Source organism: Sorex araneus, chromosome 11 (genome assembly GCF_027595985.1).
Source record: "Sorex araneus isolate mSorAra2 chromosome 11, mSorAra2.pri, whole genome shotgun sequence".
Lineage (NCBI taxonomy): Eukaryota > Metazoa > Chordata > Mammalia > Eulipotyphla > Soricidae > Sorex > Sorex araneus.
In genome coordinates this window covers 23,420,708-23,445,870 of record NC_073312.1, presented here as the reverse complement: position 1 = coordinate 23,445,870, position 25,163 = coordinate 23,420,708, and the positions used below count along the sequence as shown (strand labels likewise).

Below are 25,163 nucleotides of genomic sequence, written 5' to 3'. Positions count from 1 at the left end.
GGTGTCGGGCAGGGGCTGCACTAGGAGGAAGTGTGGGCTGGTGGGCGCCTGGCGGCTGTGCCAGGCTGGACCATCACTGTCACTGTGGTGGCTGCTGGGCACCTCCTGTGGGACAGCAGGAGGTAGAAAGGTGTCTGCTCTGAACCCGACCCCAGGGCCAGCTCCTGGGGTCAGGCGGACCAGGAAGCAGCCCCAGGGCCTGGGGGCAGTGATGGTGGCCCGCATCCTACTCAGCCATCATTCCTCATCCTCGGGACCCCTCGGTGGGCTGTCAGCCCCCAGACTCGCGGAGAAGGGGCAGTGGCCCCAGGGTGGCCTCTCAGGGGCAGAGCTGTGGGTCCTCCTCCTCGGATGCTCAGACCTCCTGGCTTCCACCAGCTTCTTCCTGGGGGCTGAGGAGGGCCCCGTGGCCTGCCAGCAGCGACAGGACGCTCACTTCCCTTCAGACTGCGGGTTGGGTCCGGGCAGTGGTCTGTTGGGCCAGTGTCCTGATGTGGGAGGGGACCTGCGCCCCCAATGGGGGGAGGTGACCCTGTGCTCTCTGCCCACTCGGGCATCTCCTCTGGGCCCCTGTCCTCTCAGCGTGGCTGGAGGGCCAGGGAGGGAGTGCAGAGGCCTGGCCATGGCCCTCTATATCTGTCACCTGCTGTGCCCATGGTGATACGCAGAGAGGAACACAAAGGGGTCATGCTCCCTTTGTGAAGAGTAGGAAATATTCCCAGGGAGTTCTGGAGCCTGGGGTGGTGGATGTGGCCCAAGGCAGAGCTCAGGCCTCTTCCCTGTGAAGACTGGGTTCAGACCCTCCCCTGCAAACTGCAAACATGGAGGTGCCCAGCAGGACTTTTGAGCAGGATCTCAGGAGGCCTGGGCGGAGTGAATTTCCATCTTGCCACTTGTTGCTGCCCTTGCTCTCTGCTCACCCACAGGTCCTGGAGAACCTTCTCTCCCCTGATTTCCTCTTCCCGACTCGGCAGCCCTGACCACCAGACCCTGGAGCTAGGCCCCCTAGATGCCAGCGACAGGAAGTCTGGGCCCCAGGACACAGGGTACTCTGAGGTTCACTTCCCACACAGCTGAGCCGGGCCCAGGGTGTGGCCTGTCTCCCCATCATTCTCTCCATCTCTGTGAGTTAAAGCCACAGTCCTCAGGCAGGGGCTGGGTTGGCGTGAGGGGTGCGGGCAGCAGACAGGTGGGGCATCTGCCCAGTATCACCCCAGGGGCCTCCTCTCTACATGTGCCCCTTCTGCTAGCTGCCAAAACTTCCAGGCCAAGGTTTCTGGGTGCCAGAACCTAGGGGTCGGGGCGAGCGGGGGAGAGGAGAGGAGAGGCGAGGGGAGATATCTGACCCCCACCTGGAGGGATCCTGGCTCATTCCTGCTCCCCAGGAAGGGAGTTTGTGGGGACGCGGGAGCAGGCGCCAGCCCTCTCTCTGCCTCTGCCCTTCTTGGCTTTAAGGTTCCCGTGAGCGCAGACTCTGGGTGCAAAGTGCCCAAATAGGGCTCCAGAGTCCTGGCCATGATGGGGGTGACCAGGCCGCCTTCTGAGACTACAGCCGGTCCAGGGAGGGGCACCCCAGACTCTGCCAACAACTACAGGAGGGATGGGAGACTGGGAGACGGGAGTGGGGACCAGCCCCACTCTGCCCGGGGAAAACTCACACCCAGGGCTGGCGCCTTGCTTACCCAGAGCAGCTGGGGGGCTCAGGCGAGCGGCTTTGTCCTCTCTGGGCTCCCGGACAAGAGGCTCCCTGGGGTGGGGGCTGCAGGTGCTGCCCTCCGCCTTCCTGCTTTGCTTCTGTGCTGGAGCCTGATCACTTCAGAAAGTTTCAGTCCCGAAAGAGGATGTCAGCCCCGCAGTGGGAAGCTGCAGGGCAGGGGGCGGGAGGAGCTGGGAGCAGGGGGGTAGGAGGGAGGGAATGGGCCCTCTGCTGCCTGCAGGGCTGACTCTCAGGTCACCTTCCCAAGGCTTGACCCCCACCTTGCACAGCTGCCCCAGCTGGCAAGGGAGGGAGAAGGCAGGATCCCCTCTCCCCTCCTGCCCGCCCTGGCTGGAACATCTTCCTGGGCAGCCCCACCCCCGTGTCAGCTAACTCGGGTGCTGCTTCAGACCTCGGTGGAGGGGGCTGTACAGCGGGTAGGACACTTGTCTTGCATGGGGCCAACCTGCCAGGAGTCATCCCGGAACACAGAGCCAGGATACGCCCTGGGCCATGCTAGGTGAAGCCCGAAGATGAAAAACAAACAAACAAAAAAACTGGGGTGGAGGGAAAACAAAAAAAAGCCAGCACCCCGGGGCCTGGGAGCTGTGTGATGGCTGGAAGAAATGGAGCACAGGTTCTGCAGGAGTCCTGGGGTCCGGTCCTCAGTGCTGCTCACCCTGCAGGATTCCACAAGCATCTCCTGGAGCCACCCCTGAGCACCAAGCCAGAAGTAAACCCTGAGCACCACTGGTGCAGCCTCTTCCCCCCTCCAAGTAACCAAAGGAAAAGTAGAGCCCAGATCTCAGGAGTGCTGGGAGGGGAACTTCAGCATGTGGGACCCTGAGCTCTGAAGGCGTCAGAGAAAGAAGTTGGAGCAGGGTGTTATCTTTTGTTTTCTTGCCCACACCCAGCTGACTCCGTGCCTTTTTTTTGGCTCAGGGTTCACCCCTGGGATATGGGGTCCAGGGTGTCAAACCCCAGTTAGCCACATGCTAATCTCAGATCCCTGCCCTCTGGACTATCTCTCCAGCCAGTGTTTGCTTGTTTATTTATTTATCTTACAATTTTTAGATGTTTTATTTTCATAAACTAGTTCACAATATTTTATTGCAGATAATATTCAAAGACCAATCCCACCACCGAGTTACCTTCCCACCACAAGAAGAGTGTGTATGAAGTTTGTTGTATTTCATTCTGGAGCCATTTAAGCACGAATATAAAAGAACACAAGCAAGTATGTTAAAACCAAACAAACGTGTGCTACTTTTGGTATATAAGTGAGTTAGAGTATAAGAGGTCTTGGACCACATTAGGAAATTCGGCGACTCTCTCTTCCAGGAGCTTTAGTCTGTAGTCTCTGGGTCTGGGCCATTGATGAGATTACATGGCGCATGGAGGGGGCGGGGCAGTTCAGTTTGTGGGTGTCACTGCCAAGCTACTGGAAAACTGGGGAGCTGGGGGGAGGAGTCCCATTTCCAATTCGAGCACGCTTAGAGATCTTCATCACGGGTTCCCGCATACCTGGGTTTTCCTGCCAGTTCCCACTAGGATTAGGCTCGTCCCAGTGTGTGGAGAGTGACCGTGATCATGGCGGCAGTTGGGTTCTGGAGGTTTTTGGCTGCCGGGGTTCTGCTTGGGGCTGTGCTCGGGAGTCACTCCCAGGTGATCTTTGGGCAAACTTGGGGCTGGGGTTGCATCCAGGGCTCCTGCCTGCGAAGCCTGAGCTCAGCCTGGCGAGCCATTGCCCCATACTGCAGGTGTTCCATCAGGTCCACAGGCCTGTCCTTCAGGGGCGGCCAGGTCCGCTGCCCTGTCTTCCACACCCCATACCTCTGAACCTCATTCTTTCTCCAGAGCCACTGGTTGGGGAGAAAGGATGGTGCTTCAATGGTCGGAGGTTGGGCTGGCAGCACCATGGGGCTGAGGATAGAGAAGTGGGGTCATATTGAACTCTGGGTTGATGCCAGACTGCTCGATGGCCCACTTGTGCAGGCGGCTGTAGGGGGGGATTTCAGGCTTCTCCTGATACTTGGAGCTGTCAGTGATTTTGTCCCAAGGTAGACTCCGCTGTGTGCCTTGCTGGGGGTTCTTGTCCATCAGTCCCTCGTTCCTCTTGTTGAGCTCCATGAAGCCGAAGAACTGCTTCACGTTATTGGCTGCCAGCGTGAGCGAGTGCGCCTCGGCCGTGAGTCGGAAGAGCTGCTTTTCGTTGGCGAGGTAGCGGGCCCTGTAGGCCTCCTGTTGGTAGCCGAGCTTCAGGCAGCAGGCCTTGAGACACTTAACCAGGAACACCACCACGGCCACTGTGCAGATGAGCAGCCACCCAAAAAACTGAGACACAGAGGGCCGGTCAGGGAAAGGGGCAGCTGAGGGGGTCCGGAAGGTCGGGGTGGAGCTGGCCCTAAGCACCCCCAGCCAGCCGGCTCTGCATCGCCCGGCTGCAAATTCTGCCCCTGAAGGAGAAACCAGCATTCCCAGCGGGATTCCATCCCTCTGCCCTCACTCTGGCACCTGCTGTGTGCTTAGACTTTGCAGACCCCTGCTGCCTTCCTCTCCCCACACCCCAGGGCCTCCTTCCACATCTCAGCCTCCAAGTCTGGCTCAGACAGAGAGACTCAGTCCCATGCCACCTCGGGGAAGCCTTCAGAGACCCTCTGGGAGCCCCTACATGCCTGCTGCCTCCTCACCCTCATTATCTTATAGGAAAATTACCTCATGCTTGTCTCAAAGGCTCCCTGGGGTGGGTGTCCCTCCATTTGGCCCTGTACAGCTCTGAGCAACGGAATCCCATTCCTGTGTCTCCACACCCATCTCTTGGGATGCCCACACTCCTCTCTCTGTAGCTTCATATGTGTGTGTGTGTGTGTGTGTGTGTGTGTGTGTGTGTGTGTTGAACCTGGGTCACTGGTGATACTTCAGCAAACCTGGCTCATAGTTTAGCCTTAAGGCCTGAGGGATGTGGTGCTGCCCGAACCCTGCAGGGTAGGGGATGACCAAGTTTCCCCAGTGACGCCTGGGACACACCCAGTGATGCTTGGGAGCCTCTAGGGCTGTCCCTGGCTGTGCTCAGGGACCGTGTGGTGCCAGATTGATCGAGAATAGGCTGGGTGCACACCAGGCTTGCACCCTGGCCCTCTACTGTCCCCAGCCACAACTGGTGTTTGCCATGTCCCGACACTAGGTCAGTGCCTCCTTGCTGCTCCCTAGCCTCCTCTCTGCCCCTTCAGGCTCGAACCAGGCACCTTCCTTTACTCTGCCCTTCATTCATTCATTTATTTATTCTTCTGCTGCCTTGGAGCAAAGCCAAGGTGAAGGTAGGAGGGAGCAGGAGACGAATTTCTCAGAGGCAATAGGACCAAGATGGGATCTAAAGCAGCGGTTTCTGCCACAGACAGACCTGTCCGTGTCGGCACGGGGGTCAGATGCCTCACTTCTCACTGCCCGACTGGGGCCCGCGTGCAGGGGAGACTGTGGGCGGGCATGAGAGGCTGGAGAGCTGCTCCAAAGCTGCAGCATCACCGGCCCTACCAGAGCCCAGGGCCCGGGAAAGGGCCCCTTTGTGGTGCAGACACAGGCCCCGTGAGACCCGGCTGGCACAGGTGGTGGCCCAGGAGAGAGGTGCCAGCAGGAACTAGGGCTGTGATGAGCTGCAAGAAGACTCCCCCAAACTCTGCCCTTGACAAGACCCTAACCACAGACTAATTTGTTCTGTTTTCTCTTTTGCTTTTTGGGTCACACCCGCGGTGCTCTGGGGACCATACGGGATGCCCAATTCAGGTCTGCCGTGTGCAAGGCCAGCACCCTCACCGCTGTACTAACACTCTGGCCCCCACTACAGATTCTTATCTGCATGGAAAACCTCAAGCCGGGCAGTTTGGGGCACTTTGTGAGCCAACGGGGAGCCTCCTCGACTGGGTAGCCGCATCCCAGCCTGAGTGTGTAAATCCGCTTTTACCTTGGGGCATCCCCCACTCTCTCCCCTCTGCTCCTGTTCCCTTTGAAACTCTGGCTGATTCCCTCCCTCTTCCTCTCTCCCTTCCCTAACTAAAACGATTGGAGTTAAGTTTTAAGCATTCATGGGGTCTGCTGGGTTTCACCAAAACCCAATACATCAAAGTTCTTATCTGGAGGGGCTGGGAAAAGACTTTGGCAATAGAGCACTTTCTTTGCATGTGTGAGTCCGGGTTCCACCCCCAGCACTGCAAAAATGAACAAAACTCTCTTATTTGAAATGGGACAATGATTATTTTTTTTTTTTGGTTTTTGGCGTCACACCTGGTGATACACAGGGGTTACTCCTGGCTCATGCACTCAGGAATTATTCCTGGCAGGACTCGGGGGACCATATGGGATGCTGGGATTCGAACTTGCATGCCGTATGCAATGCTAATGCCTACCCTCTGTGCTATTGCTCCAGCCCCAAGAAAATGATTCTTATCACACTAAGAATCTTGCTTAATGGCTGCCACTGATTACGGGAACCCAGGATCTGGATGGGCACTGAGCACCGCACCAACTCCCAGGGAAGGGATGAGCATCCCTCAGCACAGCCTTACCTGAGACTCAAACTTGAGCCTGCGGCTCACCTCCTCCCGGAACCCAGACAGGTTGTCAGGGCTCTCCCCGCAAGGGAACCTGGCCAGGATCTGCGTGGCGTGGGAGAGAGGGAAGCTCTCTTTCTCAGCCGTGAGCGAGGACGGGTCCACAAACTCGCTGAATGCACAGACGTAGGCGTCCCCGCGAAGCAGGGAGATGACCAACCAGGTGAGGGGGGCCACGAGAGCGCGACCCCCGATAGAATATAGGATGCCTGGGCATTGCTTGATCCTGAAACACCGGCACCCGTCCACCAGGTTCCTGGTTTGGTTGTTGAGGATGATGCTGATGAAGAAGAGCAACAAGGCGGGCCCCAAGGTGGCCATCAGCCCGTACCAGAAATTCTGAACTGGTGCGCAAGGGCACTGGAAGGCCAACAAGGAGAAGACCTCCTGGCCACCTGTGGTGCCTAGAGCAACCAGCCCATTTAATATCACCAAATCGTTGCTCCTGAAAATGCGCGACAGGAAGCGGACGATGGGGTTAGCCATGGTGTTGGGCAGGGGCTGCACGAGGAGGAAGTGCCGGCTGGCAGGAACCTTGCAGCAGGGCCAGGCTGGTCACTCCAGTGGCAGCTGGGCATCTCCTGTAGGACAGCAGGAGACAGAAGAATGTCTGCTCTGAACCTGACCCCCAGGGGCAGCCCCTGCAGTCAGGATGACAAGGGGGTAGTGATGGTGGCCCGCAACCTACTCAGCCATCATTCCTCATCTTCGGGACCCCTCAGTGGGCTGTCAGCCCCCAGACTCGCGGAGAAGGGGCAGTGGCCCCAGGGTGGCCTCTCAGGGGCAGAGCTGTGGGCCCTCCTCCTGGATGCTCAGACCTCCTGGCTTCCACCAGCTTCTTCCTGGGGGCTGAGGAGGGCCCCATGGCCTGCCAGCAGCGACAGGACGCTCACTTCCCTTCGGACTGCGGATTGGGTCCGGGCAGTGGTCTGTTGGGCCAGTGTCCTGATGTGGGAGGGGACCTGCGCCCCGATGGGGGGAGGTGACCCTGTGCTGTGGAGTGGCGCTGGGGAGAGTCCCGGGAACCATCGCCCACCTGAGGGCCTCAGGTGGGCTCCCGGCTCCCGCCCACTCGGGCATCTCCTCTGGGCCCCTGTCTTCTCAGGGAGGCGGGAGGGCCAGGGAGGGAGTGCAGAGGCCTGGCCATGGCCCCCGCATCTCTCTCCTGCCGGGGCTCCAGAGAAACTGTCAGAGTGGGCAGAAGGGGTCATGCTCCCCTTTATGAGGAGCAGGAAATGCCCCCAGGAAGTTCTGGAGCCCTCGGTGGGGGATGTGGCCCAAGGCAGAGCTCAGGCCTCTTCCCTGTGAAGACCTGGGTTCAGCACCCTCCCCTGCAAACTGCAAACATGGAGGTGCCCGGTAGGACTTTGGAGCAGCATCTCAGGAGCCTTGGGTGGTTGGGTGAAGTGAATTTTCCATATCGCAGACTCTGCTGACCTTACTCTTTGCTCACCCTTAGGCCCTAAGGAACCTTCTTTCCCCCAATTTATCTTTCCAACTCGGAAGCCCTGAGCACCAGACCCTGGGCCCAGGCCCCCCAGCCTGCCAGCTACAGGAAATCTGGGCCCCTGGACCCAAGGTTCTCTGGGGTTCACTCCCCTGGCACCACCCACACGGCTGAGACGGGGCCTGGGTGTGGCCTGTCTCCCCATCTGTCTCTCCAACTCTGTGAGCTAAAGCCTAAGTCCTCAGGTTGTGGGGTGGGGAGAGCAGACAGGTGGGGCATCGCCCAGAGGTGCCCCACGCGGCCCCCTCTCTACACCTGTGCCCCATCTGCTAACCGCCAAGACTTCCCCATGGGTCAGGGCTGAACTCGATCACTGCAGGGGAGAGATCTGACCCCCACCCAGAGGGAGAGTGAATTGGTCTCTCTCCCAGAGAAAGGAGTTTGAGGGGACTCTGGGGCTGGTGCCCGCATGGCCCCTCGCTCTGCCTCGGCCCTTCTTGGCTTTTAGGCTCCCGTGAGTGCAGACCCTGGGTGCAAAGTTCCCAAGTAGGGTTCCAGAGGCCTGGCCACCAGTGGGGGTCACTGAAGATGGACCAGGTCCTCTTCTGAGAGCGAGGCCCAGGCCAGTGAGGGGCATCCCCAGATTTCTCCTACAAAACCGGGAGGGGTGGGAGTGAAGACCGGCCCGACTCCGCTCTGGGTCAAGTCACACACCGCAGGGCAGGCGCCTTGCTTACCCAGAGCTCCAGATCAGGCGGCCCGGGGTGTGGAGGCCTCCCGCGACGCCCTTCGCCTTCCTGCTTTGCTTCTGTGCCCGAACTGGGTGGCTTCAGAAAGTTTTGCTCCAGAAAAGAGGAGGGTCAGCTGATCAATGTCTCGCATGTCAGCCCCAACTTGGGAAATGGGCAGGGCAGAGGGTGGGGAGCAGGGGTGCAGGAGGGAGGGGATGGACTCTGCAGATTACACTGTAAGATCTCAGCAGGTCAGGGCCAGGCCCAGCCACCCTGAGAGGCTCCCCCCACCGTGCAGAGCTGCCTGGCTGGGGAGGGAGGGATCACCTCTCCCCCTCCTGCCCTGCCTGACTCATATTCCCAGAAGGTCGCACCCCTGTTCCAGCTAACTCTGATATGGCTTCAGACCTCAGGTGGAGGGACCCATGAGATAATACAGCAGGTGGGCACTTGTCTTGCACAGGGGCACTGAGGTGCCCAATCCCTGGCATCATATATAGTCCCTTGAGCCTCCGCAGAAGTCAGCCCTGAGCACAGACCCAGGAGTAAGTCTTTAGCAAAACTAGGTGTGATCAGGTCTCATAACTAAGAAAAAAAAAAGCAAAATCTTTTTTTGTTTGTTTGTTTTGTACTTTTTGGTTCATACCCAGCAATGATCAGGGGTTATTCCTGGCTCTGCATTCAGGAATCACTCCTGGCAGTGCTTAGGGGACCATATGGGATGTTGGGAATTGAACCCGGGTCAGCCGTGTGCAAGGCAAACACCTTACCCACTGTGCAATTGCTCCTGCCTCCAAAAAGCAAAATCTTAGGTGGAGGGAAACAAACAAAAACAAACACCTAAGGGTCTGGGAGACGTGTTTTCTGGATGAACTCGGGGGCAGGTTCTGCAGGAGTCCTGCGGTCCGGTCCTCAGCGCTATTCGCTCTGCCTGGTCCTACGGCATCTCCCGGAGCCACCCCTCAGCACCAAGCTGCATGCACACCCTGAGTATCACTGGCGCAGCCTTTACCCCCCCAAACTGATGAAACCAGAGTAGAGCCCAAATCTCAGGAGTGTTGGGTGGGAACTTCAGAATGTGGGAACCCTGGGCCAGGAGGGCGTCAGTGGGTGGATTTGGAGCAAGGTGTTGTTTTTTGTTTTTTTTGCCAAACCCAGCTGAATCCTTACATTTTTTTTTTTTCTCAAGGATCATCCCTGGGGTATGTGGTGCCCGGTCAATGTGCCCCAGGTCAGTCACTTACAAGGCAAGAGCCCTTCAGCCAGTGCTTATTTATTTATTTTACAATTTTTATATATTTTATTTTCATAAAGTAGTTTATAATAGTTCATTGCAGATAATATTCAAAGACCAATTCCACCACCGAGCACCTTCCCACCACAATAGGATAGTGTATGAAGGCCGTTGTATTTCATTCTGGAGCCATTTAAGCTCGAATATAAAAGAACATATGCAAGTATGTTAAAACCAAACAAATGTGTGCTACTTTTGGTATATAAGTGAGTTAGAGTATAAGAGGTCTTGAGGCCAAATTAGGAAATTCGGCGACTCTCTCTTCCAGGAGCTTTAGTCTGTAGTCTCTGGGTCTGGGCCATTGATGAGATTACATGGAGAAGGGGGGGGTGGGGGAGTTCAGTTTGTGGGTGTCACTGCCAAGCTACTGGAAGACTGGGGAGCTGGGGGGAGGAGTCCCATTTCCAATTCGAGCACGCTTAGAGATCTTCATCACGGGTTCCCGCATACCTGGGTTTTCCTGCCAGTTCCCACTAGGATTAGGTTCGTCCCAGTGTGTGGAGAGCGACCGAGATCATGGCGGCAGTTGGGTTCTGGAGGTTTTTGGCTGCCGGGGTTCTGCTTGGGGCTGTGCTCGGGAGTCACTCCCGGGTGATGCTTGGGCAAACTTGGGGCTGGGGTTGTATCCAGAGCTCCTGCTTGCGAAGCCTAAGCTCAGCCTGGTGAGCCATTGCCCCACACTGCGGGCGTTCCATCAGGCCCACAGGCCTGTCCTTCAGGGGCGGCCCGTTCCGCTGCCCTCTCCTCCACACCCCATACCGCTGAACCTCATTCTTTCTCCAGAGCCGGTGGTTTGAGAGAAAGGGTGGTGCTTCAATGGTCAGAGGTTGGGCTGGCAGCAAGTTGGGGCTGAGGGTATGGAAGTAGGGTCATATTGAACTCCTTGTCGATGCTAGACCGCCTGTTGGCCCACTTGTGCAGGCGGCTGTAGAGGGGGATGCCCAGCATCTCCTGGTACTCGGATATACCAGTGATGTTGTCCCACGGTAGACTCAGCTGTGTGCCTTGCTTTGGGAACTTGGCCATCAGTGCCTGGTCCCTCTGGCTGAGCGCCACAAAGCCGAAGAACTGCTTCACGTTGTTGGCGGCCAGAGCGAGTGAGTGCGCCTCGGCTGTGCGTTGGAAGAGCTGCTCCTCGTTGGCGAGGTAGCGGGCCCAGTAGGCCTCCTGTTGGTAGCCGAGCCTTGAAGAGCAGGCCTTGAGGCACTTGGTCAGGAACACCACCACGGCCACTGTGCAGATGAGCAGCCACCCTAATAGCTGAGACACAGAGGGCCGGTCAGGAAAAGGGGCAGCTGAGGGGGTCCGGAGCGGTTGGGGTGGATTGGCCCTCAGCATCCCCCAGCCAGCTGGCTCTGCATCACTTGGCTGCAAATTCTGCCCCTGAAGGAGAAACCAGCATTCCCAGCGGGATTTCCATCCCTCTGCCCTCACTCTGGCACCTGCTCTGTGCTTAGACTTTGCAGACCCCTGCTGCCTTCCTCTCCCCCCACCCCAGGGCCTCCTTCCACATCTCAGCCTCCAAGTCTGGCTCAGACAGAGAGGCTCAGTCCCATGCCACCTCGGGGAAGCCTTCAGAAACCCTTTGGGAGGCCCTACATGCCTGCTTCCTCCTCACCCTCACTATCTTATAGGAAAATTACCTCATGCTTGTCTCAAAGGCTCCCTGGGGTGTGTATCCCTCCATTTGGCCCTGTACAGCTCTGAGCAACAGAATCCCATTCCTGTGTCTCCACACCCATCTCCTGGGCTGCCCACACTCCTCTTTACTGTAGCTTCGCGCGTGTGTGTGTGTGTGTGTGTGTGTGTGTGTGTGTGTGTGTTGTACTGTACCCAGGTCACTGGTGATACTTCAGCTAACCTGGCTCATAGTTTAGCCTTAAGGCCTGAGGGATGTGGTGCTGCCCGAACCCTGCAGGGTAGGGGATGACCAAGTTTCCCCAGTGACGCCTGGGACACACCCAGTGATGCTTGGGAGCCTCCAGGGCTGTCCCTGGCTTTGCTCAGGGACCGTGTGGTGCCAGATTGATCGAGAATGGGCTGGGTGCACACCAGGCTTGCACCCTGGCCCCTGTACTATCCCCAGCCCCAACTGGTGTTTCCCATGGCCCGAGACTAGGTCAGTGCCTTCTTGTCCCTCCCCAGCCTCTTCTCTGACCCTTCAGGCTCCACCAGTCATCTTCCTTTACTCAGCCCTTCATTCATTTATTTATTTATCCCTCTGCTGCCTAGGAGCAAAGCCAAGGTGAAGGTAGGAGGGAGCAGGAGACGAATTTCTCAGAGGCAATAGGACCAAGATGGGATCTAAAGCAGCGGTTTCTGCCACAGACAGACCTGTCCGTGTCAGCAGGTGGGGTCAGATGCCTCACTTCTCACTGCCCGACTGGGGCCCGCGTGCTGGGGAGACTGTGGGCGGGCATGAGAGGCTGGAGAGCTGCTCCAAAGCTGCAGCATCACCGGCCCTACCAGAGCCCAGGGCCCGGGAAAGGGCCCCTTTGTGGTGCAGACACAGGCCCCGTGAGACCCGGCTGGCACAGGTGGTGGCCCAGGAGAGAGGTGCCAGCAGGAACTAGGGCTGTGATGAGCTGCAAGAAGACTCCCCCAAACTCTGCCCTTGACAAGACCCTAACCACAGACTAATTTGTTCTGTTTTCTCTTTTGCTTTTTGAGTCACACCCGCGGTGCTCTGGGGACCATACGGGATGCCCAATTCAGGTCTGCCGTGTGCAAGGCCAGCACCCTCACCGCTGTACTAACACTCTGGCCCCCACTACAGACTCTTATCTGCATGGAAAGCCTCAAGCTGGGGCAGTTTGGGGCACTTTGTGAGCCAACGGGGAGCCTCCCCGACTGGGCACCGGCATCCCAGCCTGAGTGTGTAAATCCACTTTTACCTTGGGGCATCGCAGCTCTCTCCCCTCTGCTCCTGTTCCCTTTGAAACCCTGGCTATTTCCCTCCCTCTTCCTCTCTCCCCCTTCCCTAACTAAAATGAATGGAGCATTCATAGTGTCTGCTGGATTTCACCAAAACCCAATACATCAAAATTCTTATCTGGAGGGGCTGGGAAAAAACTTGGCAATGGAGCACTTTCCTTGCATGTGTGAGTCCGGGTTCCACCCCCAGCACTGCAAAAATGAACAAAACTCTCTTATTTGAAATGGGAAAATGATTCTTTTCTTTTTCTTTTTGGTATCACACCTGGCGATACACAGGGGTCACTCTTGGCTCTGCACTCAGGAATTACACAGGTGGTGCTCAGGGGACCATACAGGATGCTGGGAATCAAACCCGGGTCGGCTGCATGCAAGGCAAACACCCTATCCACTGTGCTATCTCTCCAGCCCCGATTCTGGTGTTTTTTTTTTTTTTTGGGTCAATCTGGCGATGCACAGGGGTTACTGCTGGCTCATGCACTCAGGAATTATTCCTGGCAGGGCTCGGGGACCATATGGGATGCTGGGATTCGACCCCGGTCCGCTGTGTGCAAGGCAAACGCCCTATCTCTGTGCTATTGCTCCAGCCCCAAGAAAATGATTCTTATCACACTAAGAATCTTGCTTAATGGCTGCCATATATTACGGGAACCCAGGATCTGGATGGGCACTGAGCCGCCCGCCACCTCCCAGGGAAGGGATGAGCATCCCTCAGCACAGCCTTACCTGAGACTCATACTTGAGCCTGCGGCTCACCTCCTCCCGGAACCCAGACAGGTTGTCAGGGCTCTCCCCGCAAGGGAACCTGGCCAGGATCTGCGTGGCGTGGGAGAGAGGGAAGCTCTCGTTCCCAGCCGTGAGCGAGGACGGGTCCACAAACTCGCTGAATGCGCAGACGTAGGCGTCCCCGCGCAGCAGGGAGATGACCAACCAGGTAAGCGGGGCCACGAGAGCCCGACCCATGATAGAATATAGGATGCATGGGCATTGCTTGATCCTGAAACACCGGCACCCGTCCACCAGGTTCCTGGTTTGGTTGTTGAGGATGATGCTGATGAAGAAGAGCAACAAGGCGGGCCCCAAAGTGGCCGTTAACCCATACCGGAAGTTCCGAACTGGAGAGCACGGGCACTGGAAGGCCAACAAGGAGAAGAGCTCCTGGCCCCCCATGGTGCCCAGAGCCACCAGCACATTTAATGTTACCAAATCCTTGCTCCTGAAAATGTGTGACAGGAAGCGGACGATGGGGTTAGCCATGGTGTCGGGCAGGGGCTGCACGAGGAGGAAGTGCGGGCTGGCAGGACCTTGTAGCAGGGCCGGGCTGGTCACTCCGGTGGCAGCTGGGCACCTCCTGTAGGACAGTAGGAGACAGAAGAATGCTGCTCTGAACTCAGACCCCAGGGACAGCCCCTGGGGTCAGGCTGACAAGGGGCAGTGATGGAGGCCCACATCCTACTCAGCCACCATTCCTCATCCTCGGGACCCCTCAGTGGGCTGTCAGCCCCCAGACTCGCGAAGAAGGGGCAGTTGCCCCAGGTTGACCTCTCAGGGGCAGAGTTGTGGGCCCTCCTCCTCGGATGCACAGACCTCCTGGCTTCCACCAGCTTCTTCCTGGGGGCTGAGGAGGGCCCCGTGGCCTGCCAGCAGCGACAGGACGCTCACTTCCCTTCGGACTGCGGATTGGGTCCGGGCAGTGGTCTGTTGAGGCAGTGTCCTGATGTGGGAGGGGACCTGCGCCCCCGATGGGGGAAGGTGACCCTGTGCTGTGGAGTGGCGCTGGGGAGAGTCCGGGGCACCTTCGCCCACCTGGGGGCCTCAGGTGGGCTCCCAGCTCCCGCCCACTCGGGCATCTCCTCTGGGCCCCTGTCTTCTCAGGGAGGCGGGAGGGCCAGGGAGGGAGTGCAGAGGCCTGGCCATGGCCCCGCATCTCTCTCCTGCCGGGGCTCCAGAGAAACTGTCAGAGTGGGCGGAAGGGGTCATGCTCCCCTTTATGAGGAGCAGGAAATCCCCCCAGGAAGTTCTGGAGCCCTCGGTGGGGGATGTGGCCCAAGGCAGAGCTCAGGCCTCTTCCCTGTGAAGACCTGGGTTCAGCACCCTCCCCTGCAAACTGCAAACATGGAGGTGCCCGGCTGGACTTTGGAGCTTCATCTCAGGAGCCTTGGGTGGTGGGATGAAGTGAATTTTCCATCTCTCCAGTCTGCTGACCTTATTTTTTGCTCACCCGTAGGCCCTAAGGAACCTTCTCTCCCCCAATTTCTCTTTCCAACTCGGAAGCCCTGAGCACCAGACCCTGGGCCCAGGCCCCCCAGCCTGCCAGCTACAGTAAATCTGGGCCCCTGGACCCAGGGTTCTCTGGGGTTCACTCCCCTGGCACCGTCCACACAGCTGAGACGGGGCCTAGGTGTGGCCTGTCTCCCCATCTGTCTCTCCAACTCTGTGAGCTAAAGCCGAAGTCCTCAGGTTGTGGGGTGGGGAGAGCAGACAGGTGGGGCATCGCCCAGAGGTGCCCCACGCGGCCCCCTCTCTACACCTGTGCCCCATCTGCTTACCGCCAAGACTTCCCCATGGGTCAGGGCTGAACTCGCTTGCTGCAGGGGAGAGATCTGACCCCCACCCAGAGGGAGAGTGGATTGGTGTCTCTCCCAGAGAAAGGAGTTTGAGGGGACTCTGGGGCTGGTGCCCGCATGGCCCCTCGCTCTACCTCGGCCCTTCTTGGCTTTTAGGCTCCCGTGAGTGCAGACCCTGGGTGCAAAGTTCCCAAGTAGGGTTCCAGAGGCCTGGCCACCAGTGGGGGTCACTGCGGAGGGACCAGGTCCTCTTCTGAGAGCGAGGCCCAGGCCAGTGAGGGGCATCCCCAGATTTCTCCTACAAAACCGGGAGGGGTGGGAGTGAAGACCGGCCCGACTCCGCTCTGGGTCAAGTCACACACCGCAGGGCAGGCGCCTTGCTTACCCAGAGCTCCAGATCAGGCGGCCCGGGGTGTGGAGGCCTCCCGCGACGCCCTTCGCCTTCCTGCTTTGCTTCTGTGCCCGAACTGGGTGGCTTCAGAAAGTTTTGCTCCAGAAAAGAGGAGGGTCAGCTGATCAATGACGCGCATGTCAGCCCCAACTTGGGAAATGGGCAGGGAAGAGGGTGGGGAGCATGGGTGCGGGGTGGGGGGGGACTCTGCAGATTACACTGTAAGATCTCAACAGGTCAGGGCCAGGCCCAGCCACCCTGAGAGGCTCCCCCACCGTGCAGAGCTGCCTGGCTGGGGAGGGAGGGATCACCTCTCCCCCTCCTGCCCTGCCTGACTCATATTCCCAGCAGGTCGCACCCCTGTTCCAGCTAACTCTGATATGGCTTCAGACCTCAGGTGGAGGGACCCATGAGATAATACAGCAGGTGGGCACTTGTCTTGCACAGGGGCACTGAGGGGCCCAACCCCTGGCATCGTATAGAGTCCCCTGAGCCTCAGCAGAAGTCAGCCCGGAGCACAGAGCCAGGAGTAAGTCTTTAGCAGAACTAGGTGTGATCAGGTCTCATAACTAAGAAGAAAAAAACAGCAAAATCTTTTTTTGTTTGTTAGTTTTTTCCTTTTTTTGGTCATATCCAGTAATGATCAGTTGTTACTCCTGGCTCTGCATTCAGGAATCACTCCTGGCAGTGCTTAGGGGACCATATGGGATGCTGGGAATTGAACCCAGCATCTAGTTGAACCAGCAACTAAGGATCTGGGAGATGTGTTTTCTGGATGAACTGGGGGGCAGGTTCTGCAGGAGTCCTGGGGTCTGGTCCTCAGAGCTACTCACCCTGCAGGATTCCAGAAGCATCTCCCAGAGTCACCCCTGAGCACCACTGGTGCAGCCTCTTCCCCCCTCAAAGTAACCAAGCCAAAAGTAGAGCCCAGATCTCAGGAGTGCTGGGAGGGGAACTTCAGCATGTGGGGACCCTGAGCTCTGAGGGCGTCAGTGAAAGAAGTTGGAGCAGGGTGTGTTTTTTGTTTTTTTTTTTTTACCACACCCAGCTGATTCCGTGCCTTTTTTGACTCAGAGATCACCCCTGGCATATGTGATTCAGAGTGTCAAACCCAGGTCAGACACATGCCAAGGTAAGAGCCCTGCCCGCTGTACTATCGCTTTAGCCAGTGCTTATTTATTGATTGATTGATTGATTGATTTTTAAATTTTTATATATTTTATTTTCATAAAGTAGTTCACAATAGTTCATTGCAGATAAGAGAGAGGGGGACTCTGCAGATTACACTGTAAGATCTCAGCAGGTCAGGGCCAGGCCCAGCCACCCTGAGAGGCTCCCCCCACCGTGCAGAGCTGCCCTGGCTGGGGAGGGAGGGATCACCTCTCCCCCTCCTGCCCTGCCTGACTCATATTCCCAGCAGGTCGCACCCCTGTTCCAGCTAACTCTGATATGGCTTCAGACCTCAGGTGGAGGGACCCATGAGATAATACAGCAGGTGGGCACTTGTCTTGCACAGGGGCACTGAGGGGCCCAACCCCTGGCATCGTATAGAGTTCCCTGAGCCTCCGCAGAAGTCAGCTCTGAGCACAGAGCCAGGAGTAAGTCTTTAGCAGAACTAGGTGTCCTCAGGTCTCATAACTAAGGAAAAAAAAAAGCAAAATCTTTTTTTGTTTGTTTGTTTTTTACTTTTTGGGTCATACCCGGCAGTGATCTGGGGTTATTCCTGGCTCTGCACTCAGGAATCACTCCTGGCAGTGCTTAGGGGACCAAATGGGATGCTGGAATTGAACCCGGGTCAGCCGCGTGCAACGCAAACGCCTTACCCACTGTGCAATTGCTCCAGCCTCCAAAAAGCAAAATCTTAGGTGGAGGGAAAACAAACAAAACCCAGCACCTAAGGGTCTGGGAGACATGATTTCTGGATGAACTCGGGGGGCAGGTTCTGCTGGAGTCCTGGGGTCCGGTCCTCAGCACTATTCGGTCTTCCTGGTACTACGGCATCTCCCGGAGCCAACTCTGAGCACCAAGCTGGTTGCAAAGCCTGAGCATCACTGGTGCAGCCTTTCTCCCCACCCCAAACTAATGAAACCAGAAGTAGAGCCCAAATCTCAGGAGTGTTGGGTGGGAACTTCAGAATGTGGGAACCCTGGGCGAGGAGGACGTCAGTGCGTGGATTTGGAGCAGGGTGTTGTTTTTTGTTTTTTTTTGCCAAACCCAGCTGAATCCTTACTTTTTTTTTTTTTCTCAAGGATCATCGCTTGCGTATGTGGTGCCCGGATCAAAGTGCCCAGGTCAGCCACTTGCAAGGCAAGAGCCCTACCCACTGTAATATCTCTCCAGCCAGTGTTCATGTTTTTTTACTCCACAACTCACAGGGGTTTCTCCTGGCTTATGCACTCAGGAATTACTCCTTCTCAGGAGACCATATGGGGTGCTGGGAATCGAACCCGGGTTGGCCACGTGCAAGGCAAACACCTTAACCCTAACCCGGTGTTTATTTTTAAGATCCTACCAACACCCTTCCAGATTCTTTCTCCTTCCACTTCGGCATGATGCTGAGGGGCAGAGCAGACCTCTAGTCCCCACTTCCAGAGACGCCTCAGGGGGGCTCGTCCATCTCTGCAAGTCTTGGGGCTCTGGGGCTTGGCCTCGGCTCTCTCTGACGCCATGTGCCCATCCATACTTTGTGGACCCAATTCCAGGAGGATGGCTTTTTCCCCTGGGGTCTCCCACCCCTCTCCCACACACCAACAGGCTCCCGACTTCTCTTTGTTTCTCCCTTTGAGTGGGAGTGTCGGCGCTGCCAGGGATCGAGCCCAGGGTCTCCTGGTACCCGCTCCTGGTCTTTCTGTGCTTTGATTCTTATTTCTGGGCTCTAAGGGCAACACCAGCAGTGTTCCAGGACATGCTCCAGCTCACGCTTGGGAGACGGGGTGCTGGGATGGGCCCCTGGCCCCCCACTCGTCAAGCCTGTGCTCCGGCCTCTAAACTGCTTCCTCAGTCTTCTGAACCCTTCCCTGAGCAGGGCCTCAAGCCCCCCTCCTGGCAGAGCCCTCCTCACTCCTTCCCACCCCACATCAGGTAATAAGGATCCCCCTTTTCCCAATTATTACGGGAGGGAGTTGTGGGTCTCAGATGGGGAAAGGTGGGATGGGGGCGGGGACACAGATGGAAGCACGGGCACCGTCAAACTAACCTGCATGTATGGGGTTCCGGGTTCTACCCCAACACACCAAAAGACAACCACAATGCTACCACAGAGCGATTCGGGTTCATTGATGAGCGAGACTGGGGTTCGAGGACATTGGAATGGGCGGGGGAGGCCCTTCTTCTCCTTGCATTTATTCCTTATGAGCTGAGCTCCTGGGTCCTCCACGTAGGTGAGGGGAGAGGAGTGAATGATACCCCTCAGAGAGGAGTGACCTCGAACCTCTGACTGGAGGGTAAACTGAGGCTCAGGAAACATCCTGGGGACACGGTTTGAAGCCACGGAGCCTGCGCTGAATCTTTCGGCTCATCCTGGCACTGGAGCTACCTTGGCAACCGCCCTCCACACACCCCCAACTCAGGGCCTCTGAGCCAGAGCCCCCTTTCCCCCGAGGGATCTTGAGGAAAGGGGCATATTTCACTTCTGATTCTTTTGTTTGCTTGGTTTTGGGGTCACACCAGGCTGTGCTTAGGGATCACCCCTGGCAGGACTCAGAGGAGACTCCGTGGTGCCGGGGCTTTAACCCGGATTGACAGTGTGGAGGGCAAGTGTCCTACCTGACCTACTATCTCCCGGCCCGCAGCTTCTGTGTCTATGGGGCCAAGTCCTGGGCCCAGATACGAGGAGTGGGGGTGTTAGGGGGGCTTCGAAGGAACCCCCATGAGTGGTCTGAATGTGCGCCCTATTCGTAGTTTAACTCTGACCCCCCCAACGGTGTTTGAGCTGTTATGAGGGCAGGACCTGCACCCCTCAAACCCCAGAGTACCCTCATGACACATGGGGACCAGCACAGGTGTTGCTGGGTGCCGGGATACAGCCTGACTGCCACCGGGCAACACCGAGACAGAGCCTGCGGCCTCCGGCCTGGAAGGGACAGGAGGTCAGGTCAGGGGCCCTGGGGCGAAGGCTCTCTGGGTCTGGAGCTGGGGCCCGGCGTGCCTCCCTGGGGCACACTTTGGCTTCTCCCGAGTGCCCTGGATCGGGCACCTTGTCTCACCACCTGTCACCCAGGCGGGGCTCTGAGTCGGTCCAACGGGTCTGCTGAGGGCCAGCAGCTTCCCTCCGAGGCGCAGCAGAGCGCGGGGTTCCTGCTGCCAGATACACCCCCAGCTGCCTGAGTCAGAGCCGAGGGAATGGGCCCCCCGACACTGGGGTGGTGTGGACGCTGCGGCCAGCAGGTCTGTGAGACGGAGAGCCGGGAGTTAGGGCCTGGGAGCCGGGCAGTGCACACGGTGTCCTCTCAGCCGTGTCTGGGCCTTTCCTGCAGATACTGCTGCTGGCAGTAACAGTAAGTCTCACAGTGAGAGTCACTGGTGCCCGCTCGCACAAGTGGATGAGCAACGGGATGACAGTGATGGACGCTCCTGGCCCCAGTGGCCCGGCCCCAGAAGCCTCCTCCGTGGGGGCCTGGACAGGTCCTTTCAGGGACATGGGGGCCCCCCAATGCCCACGCCAGGGGGTCTGGGGAGCCTGCACTCCCATGCCCGGCTCTTCCCCCCCGGCCGGGCTCACACCTTGCTGATGTAGGTGGCCACCTCCCTGCGGGGAGCCCGGGGGCGCCCCCAGCCCAGCCGTTGCCCATCAGGGGCTCGTCCTGGCCCAGGCGCAGCGGCGGTTTGCACTGGTGCCAGCTGGTGAGCAGCCGGTTGACGGCGCCCTGGTCTGTGATGCCCCTCAGCTTCTCCCACTCCTCCTCGGCCCCTTCGGGGCCGGCCGCGGGGGTTGCCGCCACTGCCGGGCTGGGGGGCGCCAGCGCCCCGTGGGAGTGGCCCAGCTCCAGGTCGTGGGTCATGGCCTCGAAGAACTGCTGGATGCAGACCTTGGCGAAGGCCTTGGCGTGCTCCGTGCACGTCTCGTCGAAGAGCCTGTGCTCGATGTCGATGTAGTGGGACCAGTACTTGCTCTTGAGGAAGGCCGCCTGCGTGAAGCAGGGCCGCACGGAGCGCACGGCGAAGGCCAGCAGCGTGGTCAGCAGCACGAAGGACCACCCAGGGCCTGCGGGAGGGCACAGTCAGTGGGCCTGGCTCTGGGCCACCCCCGCCCCTGGTCTGTGCAGACGTGGGCCCCTGGGCCAAGGGCACTGGGCGGGCCCGAACAGACCCACATTTTCTTGTCAGCTGGGAATCTGATTTGTATGTAAACATTTCTAGAGTTCACACGGAAGTTTGTAAATCTGCAACTGCATCTCACGGTGATTCATTAAAAAAAATCATAAATAGAAAATTAAATGAAATTAATTTAAAAAAATTTTTAGAGTTCGGATGAAACCCACTAATGTCAAGTAGAAATTGTTTTTTATGTCTTTGGGTCACACCCGGCGGTGCTCAGGGCTTGCTCCTATTCTGCACTCAGGGATCACTCCTGGCAGGCTCCGGGGACCATGTGGGGATTTGGGGATTGAGCCTGGGTCAGCTGTGAGCAAGACAATTGCCCGGCCTGCTGTGCAGTCGTCCCCACCCCCTCAGATGGAATTTGGAAGCCAACTCACCGCAATGCGTGAGGGGCCTGGCAGCCTTCCGGGCACTGTTCAGAGGGGCTGTCTGGGTCTAAGGCCAGGAGGTCAGTGAGGCTGCCTGGGGGATCCCGTGGGAGAGGATGATCCGTGGCTGCTCCAGAAAGCAAAGTTTGGGGTGCACCCTCAGACTGTGGGATTCATGCGGCCTGTCTGGGTGCTGGTGCAGCACCACAGGAGAGAGAGGGGTGCCTGGCCCTGCCTCTCATCGTGCAAACATCCAGCTCCTGCAGCCAGGTCAGCCCCCCTCCTGCACTGACACCCCCAGCTTCCTGTCCTCCCATTCCTGGGGGGCTGCAAGGAATGGGGGCCCAGACCAACAGGATGCTGAGCCTGGATTTCCTCTCAAACCGCCGCCCCCCGCCCCTGCACTGATGGTGCCACCTCATATAGTTCTTCCCTGGAGGGGCCCCCAGGCCCTCAGTGCCCACCCCCCAAGCAGCGCAGCGAGGAACCAGCTGGGGGCATTTGCCAGGGAAATGTACCCAAACAGCCCAGCCACCCATGTGCCTCCCCAACAGGCCCGGGAGAGGAAAGAATGCAAATCCCCGGCTCGAGAGTTGGGAAGTGCAGTGGGCTGAGCTGCGCCCAGGACAGACAGACAGCACGCCTTGGACAGAAGCCGCCTGGCACGTGTCCCGGGGGACACAAGCCCAGGGGAGTCACCTTGCTCTCAGAAGCTGGACTCTGGGCTGGGCAAGTGGTGCAGAAAAGTTACCTTGGGCAGAGAGATAGCACAGCAGCTAGGGCGCCTGCCTTGCACATAGCCAGCCCAGGTTCTATCCCCGGCATCCATATAGACCCCTGAGCAGCGCCAGGAGTGACCCCTGAGTGCAGAGTCAGGAGTAACTTCTGAGCATTGTCAGGGGTGGCCCCAAACAAACAAAGAAACAAAAAAAAAAAAAGAAGGAAAAAGGAAGAAAGAAAAAGAAAACAAGGAGCTGGAGCAATAGCACAGCGGGTAGGGCGTTTGCCTTGCACGCAGAGGACCTGGCTTTGATTCCCAGCATCACATATGGTCCCCTGAGCACCGCCAGGAGTGATTCCTGAGTGCATGAGCCAGGAGTAGCCCCTGTGCATCGCCAGGTGTGACCCAAAAAAATAGTAAAAAAAAAAAAAAGAAAACAAAAATGAAAACAAAATTACCTTGCATGCGTGAGATCCCTAACAACACACACACACACACACACACACACACACACACACACACACACACAGAGCCTTAGCTGGGAAAATGAGCCCCTGTGCCCCTCAGAGCTTCATCTGTGGGAAACGATGCCCGAGGAGGCCCTGCAGACGTACATAGGACAGATGTCCATGTTCTGTGGGGGTCCTATGCAATGCTCAGGACCCCGGGAGCCTTTCTCATTAGCACTTGGCCCACCTGGCCTGAACGTTGGATGCTCTGGGCCCAGGGATGCTGCTCAGCCCGGGGGTTCCCAGCCCCCCCCAGAAGTGCTTGGGGAGACTAGGCAGAGTTGAAATTCCAACTCAGGTCCCCTGCATGTGGAAGCTCACGGCCTTGACCCCGGGGCTCCCTCCCTGCACTGGGCACGGCGGGGCATCCGAGCCCTCCAGAGCCCAGGGGGACCCAGGCCCCGGCGCCTCCTCACCTGGGAGATGCAACGCAAATAGCGCACGGCCACCTCACGCGCCAGCAGCCAGTCCCCGTCATAGATCTCGGGGCAGGGCACCCGCGCCAGCAGGCGGGCGAGCTCAGGGCCTGGCAGGCCGGGGGCCAGGCTGCCGTTGCCCAGCGCGGTCACGGGCACGGCGGTGCAGAAGGCGCAGAGGAAGCACTTGCCGTCGAGCAGGGTGACGGCCACCCAGATGACGGGCGCGATGAGGGCGCGCTGGGCCATGGAGCAGAACATGTAGCGCAGCACGGCGGGGTCCTTGGCAAGGCAGCCCGGCGGCCGCTTCCACTCCTCGGCCAGCATGGACACGTTGTTGTTGAGCACCAGGCCCAGCAGGAAGAGCAGCAGCGCCGGGGCCAGCAGGATGCCCGCGCTGTAGGCCGCGTTGTAGCCGGGCAGGCAGGGGCAGTTGAAGTCGAAGGCCGAGTACATCTGGGCGCTGGCCAGGGCCAGGATGCCGCAGATGCCGTTCATGAAGGACTCCTGGTTGGACTGCAGGAACTGGAAGATCATCCGGAACTTGTCCATCGTGCTGCCCCGCCGCCTGCCTCGGCCCTGGCCCCACCAGCAGCCCGCTCTATCCCCTAGGCGCCCACCGCATGGCGGGGACGGGCAGCTCGGGGCCTGGGCTCGAGTGTCTGTGAGACTCTGGAGGGCAGGTGCTGGGGCGGGGGGTGCACAGGGCGTGGCCCTCCCTGTTCCAGCCTCCAGCTTCTTTCCCTCCTTCTGCAGCTGCCTCCGGCCAGGAATCCCCAGACCACACCTGGTGGGGAGCAGTTCGGGGAGGGGGGGTGGCAGGGGCGGGTGTGGAAGGACAGGCTCGGCACAGGGGAAGCAGCCTGCTCTGCTGTCCGTCCCCTGGGTCTCAGAGGCTCCTGCGAGGTCACACAGTGGTGGTGTGCTGGTGGGGTGCTGGCTGTGAGGGTGGCTGGGCTGGGAGTGGTGATGGGGGTACGGGTGGGACTGATGGTGGGAGGATTGTGAGGACCGCGGGGATGGAGGTGATGGTGGGGCTGCTGGTGTGGTGGGATGGTGCTGTTGCTGCTGGGGATGGAGCTGGAGGTGATGGGATGGAGCTGGAGGTGATGGGGATGAAGTTGGAGGTAATGGGGATGGAGCTGGAGGTGAGGATGGAGCTGGAGGTGATGGGGACCGAGCTGGAGGTGGGGATGGAGCTGGAGGTGATGGGATGGAGCTGAAGGTGATGGAGATGGACCTGGAGGTGATGGGGATGGAGTTTTAGGTGGGGATGGAGCTGGAAGTGGTGAAGATGGATCTGGAGGTGATGGGGATGGAGCTGGAGGTGATGGGGATGGAGCTGGAGGTGATGGGATGGAGCTGGAGGTGATGGGATGGAGCTGAAGTTGATGGGATAGAGCTGGATGTGGTGGGGATGGAGCTGGAGGTGGGGATGGAGCTGGAGGTGATGGGATAGAGCTAGAGGTGGTGGGGAAGGAGCTGGAGGTGATGGGGATGAGTTGGAGGTGATGGGGATGGAGCAGGAGGTGGTAGGGATGGAGCTGGAGGTGATGGGGATGGAGCTCGAGGTGATGGAGATGGACCTGGAGGTAGTGGGGATGGTCCCCTTGGCGGTAGGGAAGGTGGTGACGGGGACGGAGACGTGGAGAAGGTAATAGTGGTGGTCACGGTGGTGGCCCTGAGCAGAGTAAGGATCGAGGTGGAGGCTGAGACAGACAGAGACATGACAGAGGAAAAGCCCAGACTCGCGTCAGAGGACTCGCACTTGGGAGGAGCCTTGTGCCCACACAGCCCTGCTGGCTCCACCTCTCGCCTCCAGGGCCCCAGACCAAAAGCTAACTCGGTGGGCCCGTGGGGTTCCAGGCCTGGACTCTGGGCCTCGGCGTCTCTACAGACGCAGACCGGGACCCGGGTTGGGGTGAAGGGCAGATCAAAGAGGGGAGAGCTGAAAGGGCTGCGGGGCTGGGGGTGGAGGGCCAGCATGCCTGAAGAGCAGGTCAGATCTGCCTATCTGGGCCGCCCTGGACAGGATCCCAGGCGAGATCCCAGACGAGATCCCAGATGAGATCCCGGATGAGATCACAGACCAGGTCCTGGTCGAAGCCTCCCACGTGGGGCTGTGTGGGGACTTGCAGTGTGTGTTTCGGGCTCGTGCCCACCTTG

The 25,163-nt window shown here is 58.5% G+C and overlaps 2 protein-coding genes and 1 pseudogene across 2 annotated transcripts; all 3 read right to left on the bottom strand.

Moving 5' to 3' along the window:
- Window positions 1–3,583: 3,583 nt before the first annotated feature.
- LOC129399379 (calcium homeostasis modulator protein 2-like) lies at window positions 3,584–6,786 on the bottom strand. Its single transcript, XM_055119199.1, has 2 exons — window positions 6,256–6,786; window positions 3,584–4,030 (listed from the first exon to the last, which is right to left on the bottom strand). Exons 1-2 carry the CDS (start codon window positions 6,784–6,786, stop codon window positions 3,584–3,586), a joined length of 978 nt encoding a protein of 325 aa, XP_054975174.1.
- Window positions 6,787–10,585: 3,799 nt separating this feature from the next.
- LOC129399378 (calcium homeostasis modulator protein 2-like) lies at window positions 10,586–13,963 on the bottom strand. The gene is made up of 2 exons (XM_055119197.1): window positions 13,433–13,963; window positions 10,586–11,032 (listed from the first exon to the last, which is right to left on the bottom strand). Exons 1-2 carry the CDS (start codon window positions 13,961–13,963, stop codon window positions 10,586–10,588), a joined length of 978 nt encoding a protein of 325 aa, XP_054975172.1.
- Window positions 13,964–20,380: 6,417 nt separating this feature from the next.
- On the bottom strand, window positions 20,381–23,549 carry LOC129399417 (calcium homeostasis modulator protein 1-like; annotated as a pseudogene).
- Window positions 23,550–25,163: the final 1,614 nt, after the last annotated feature.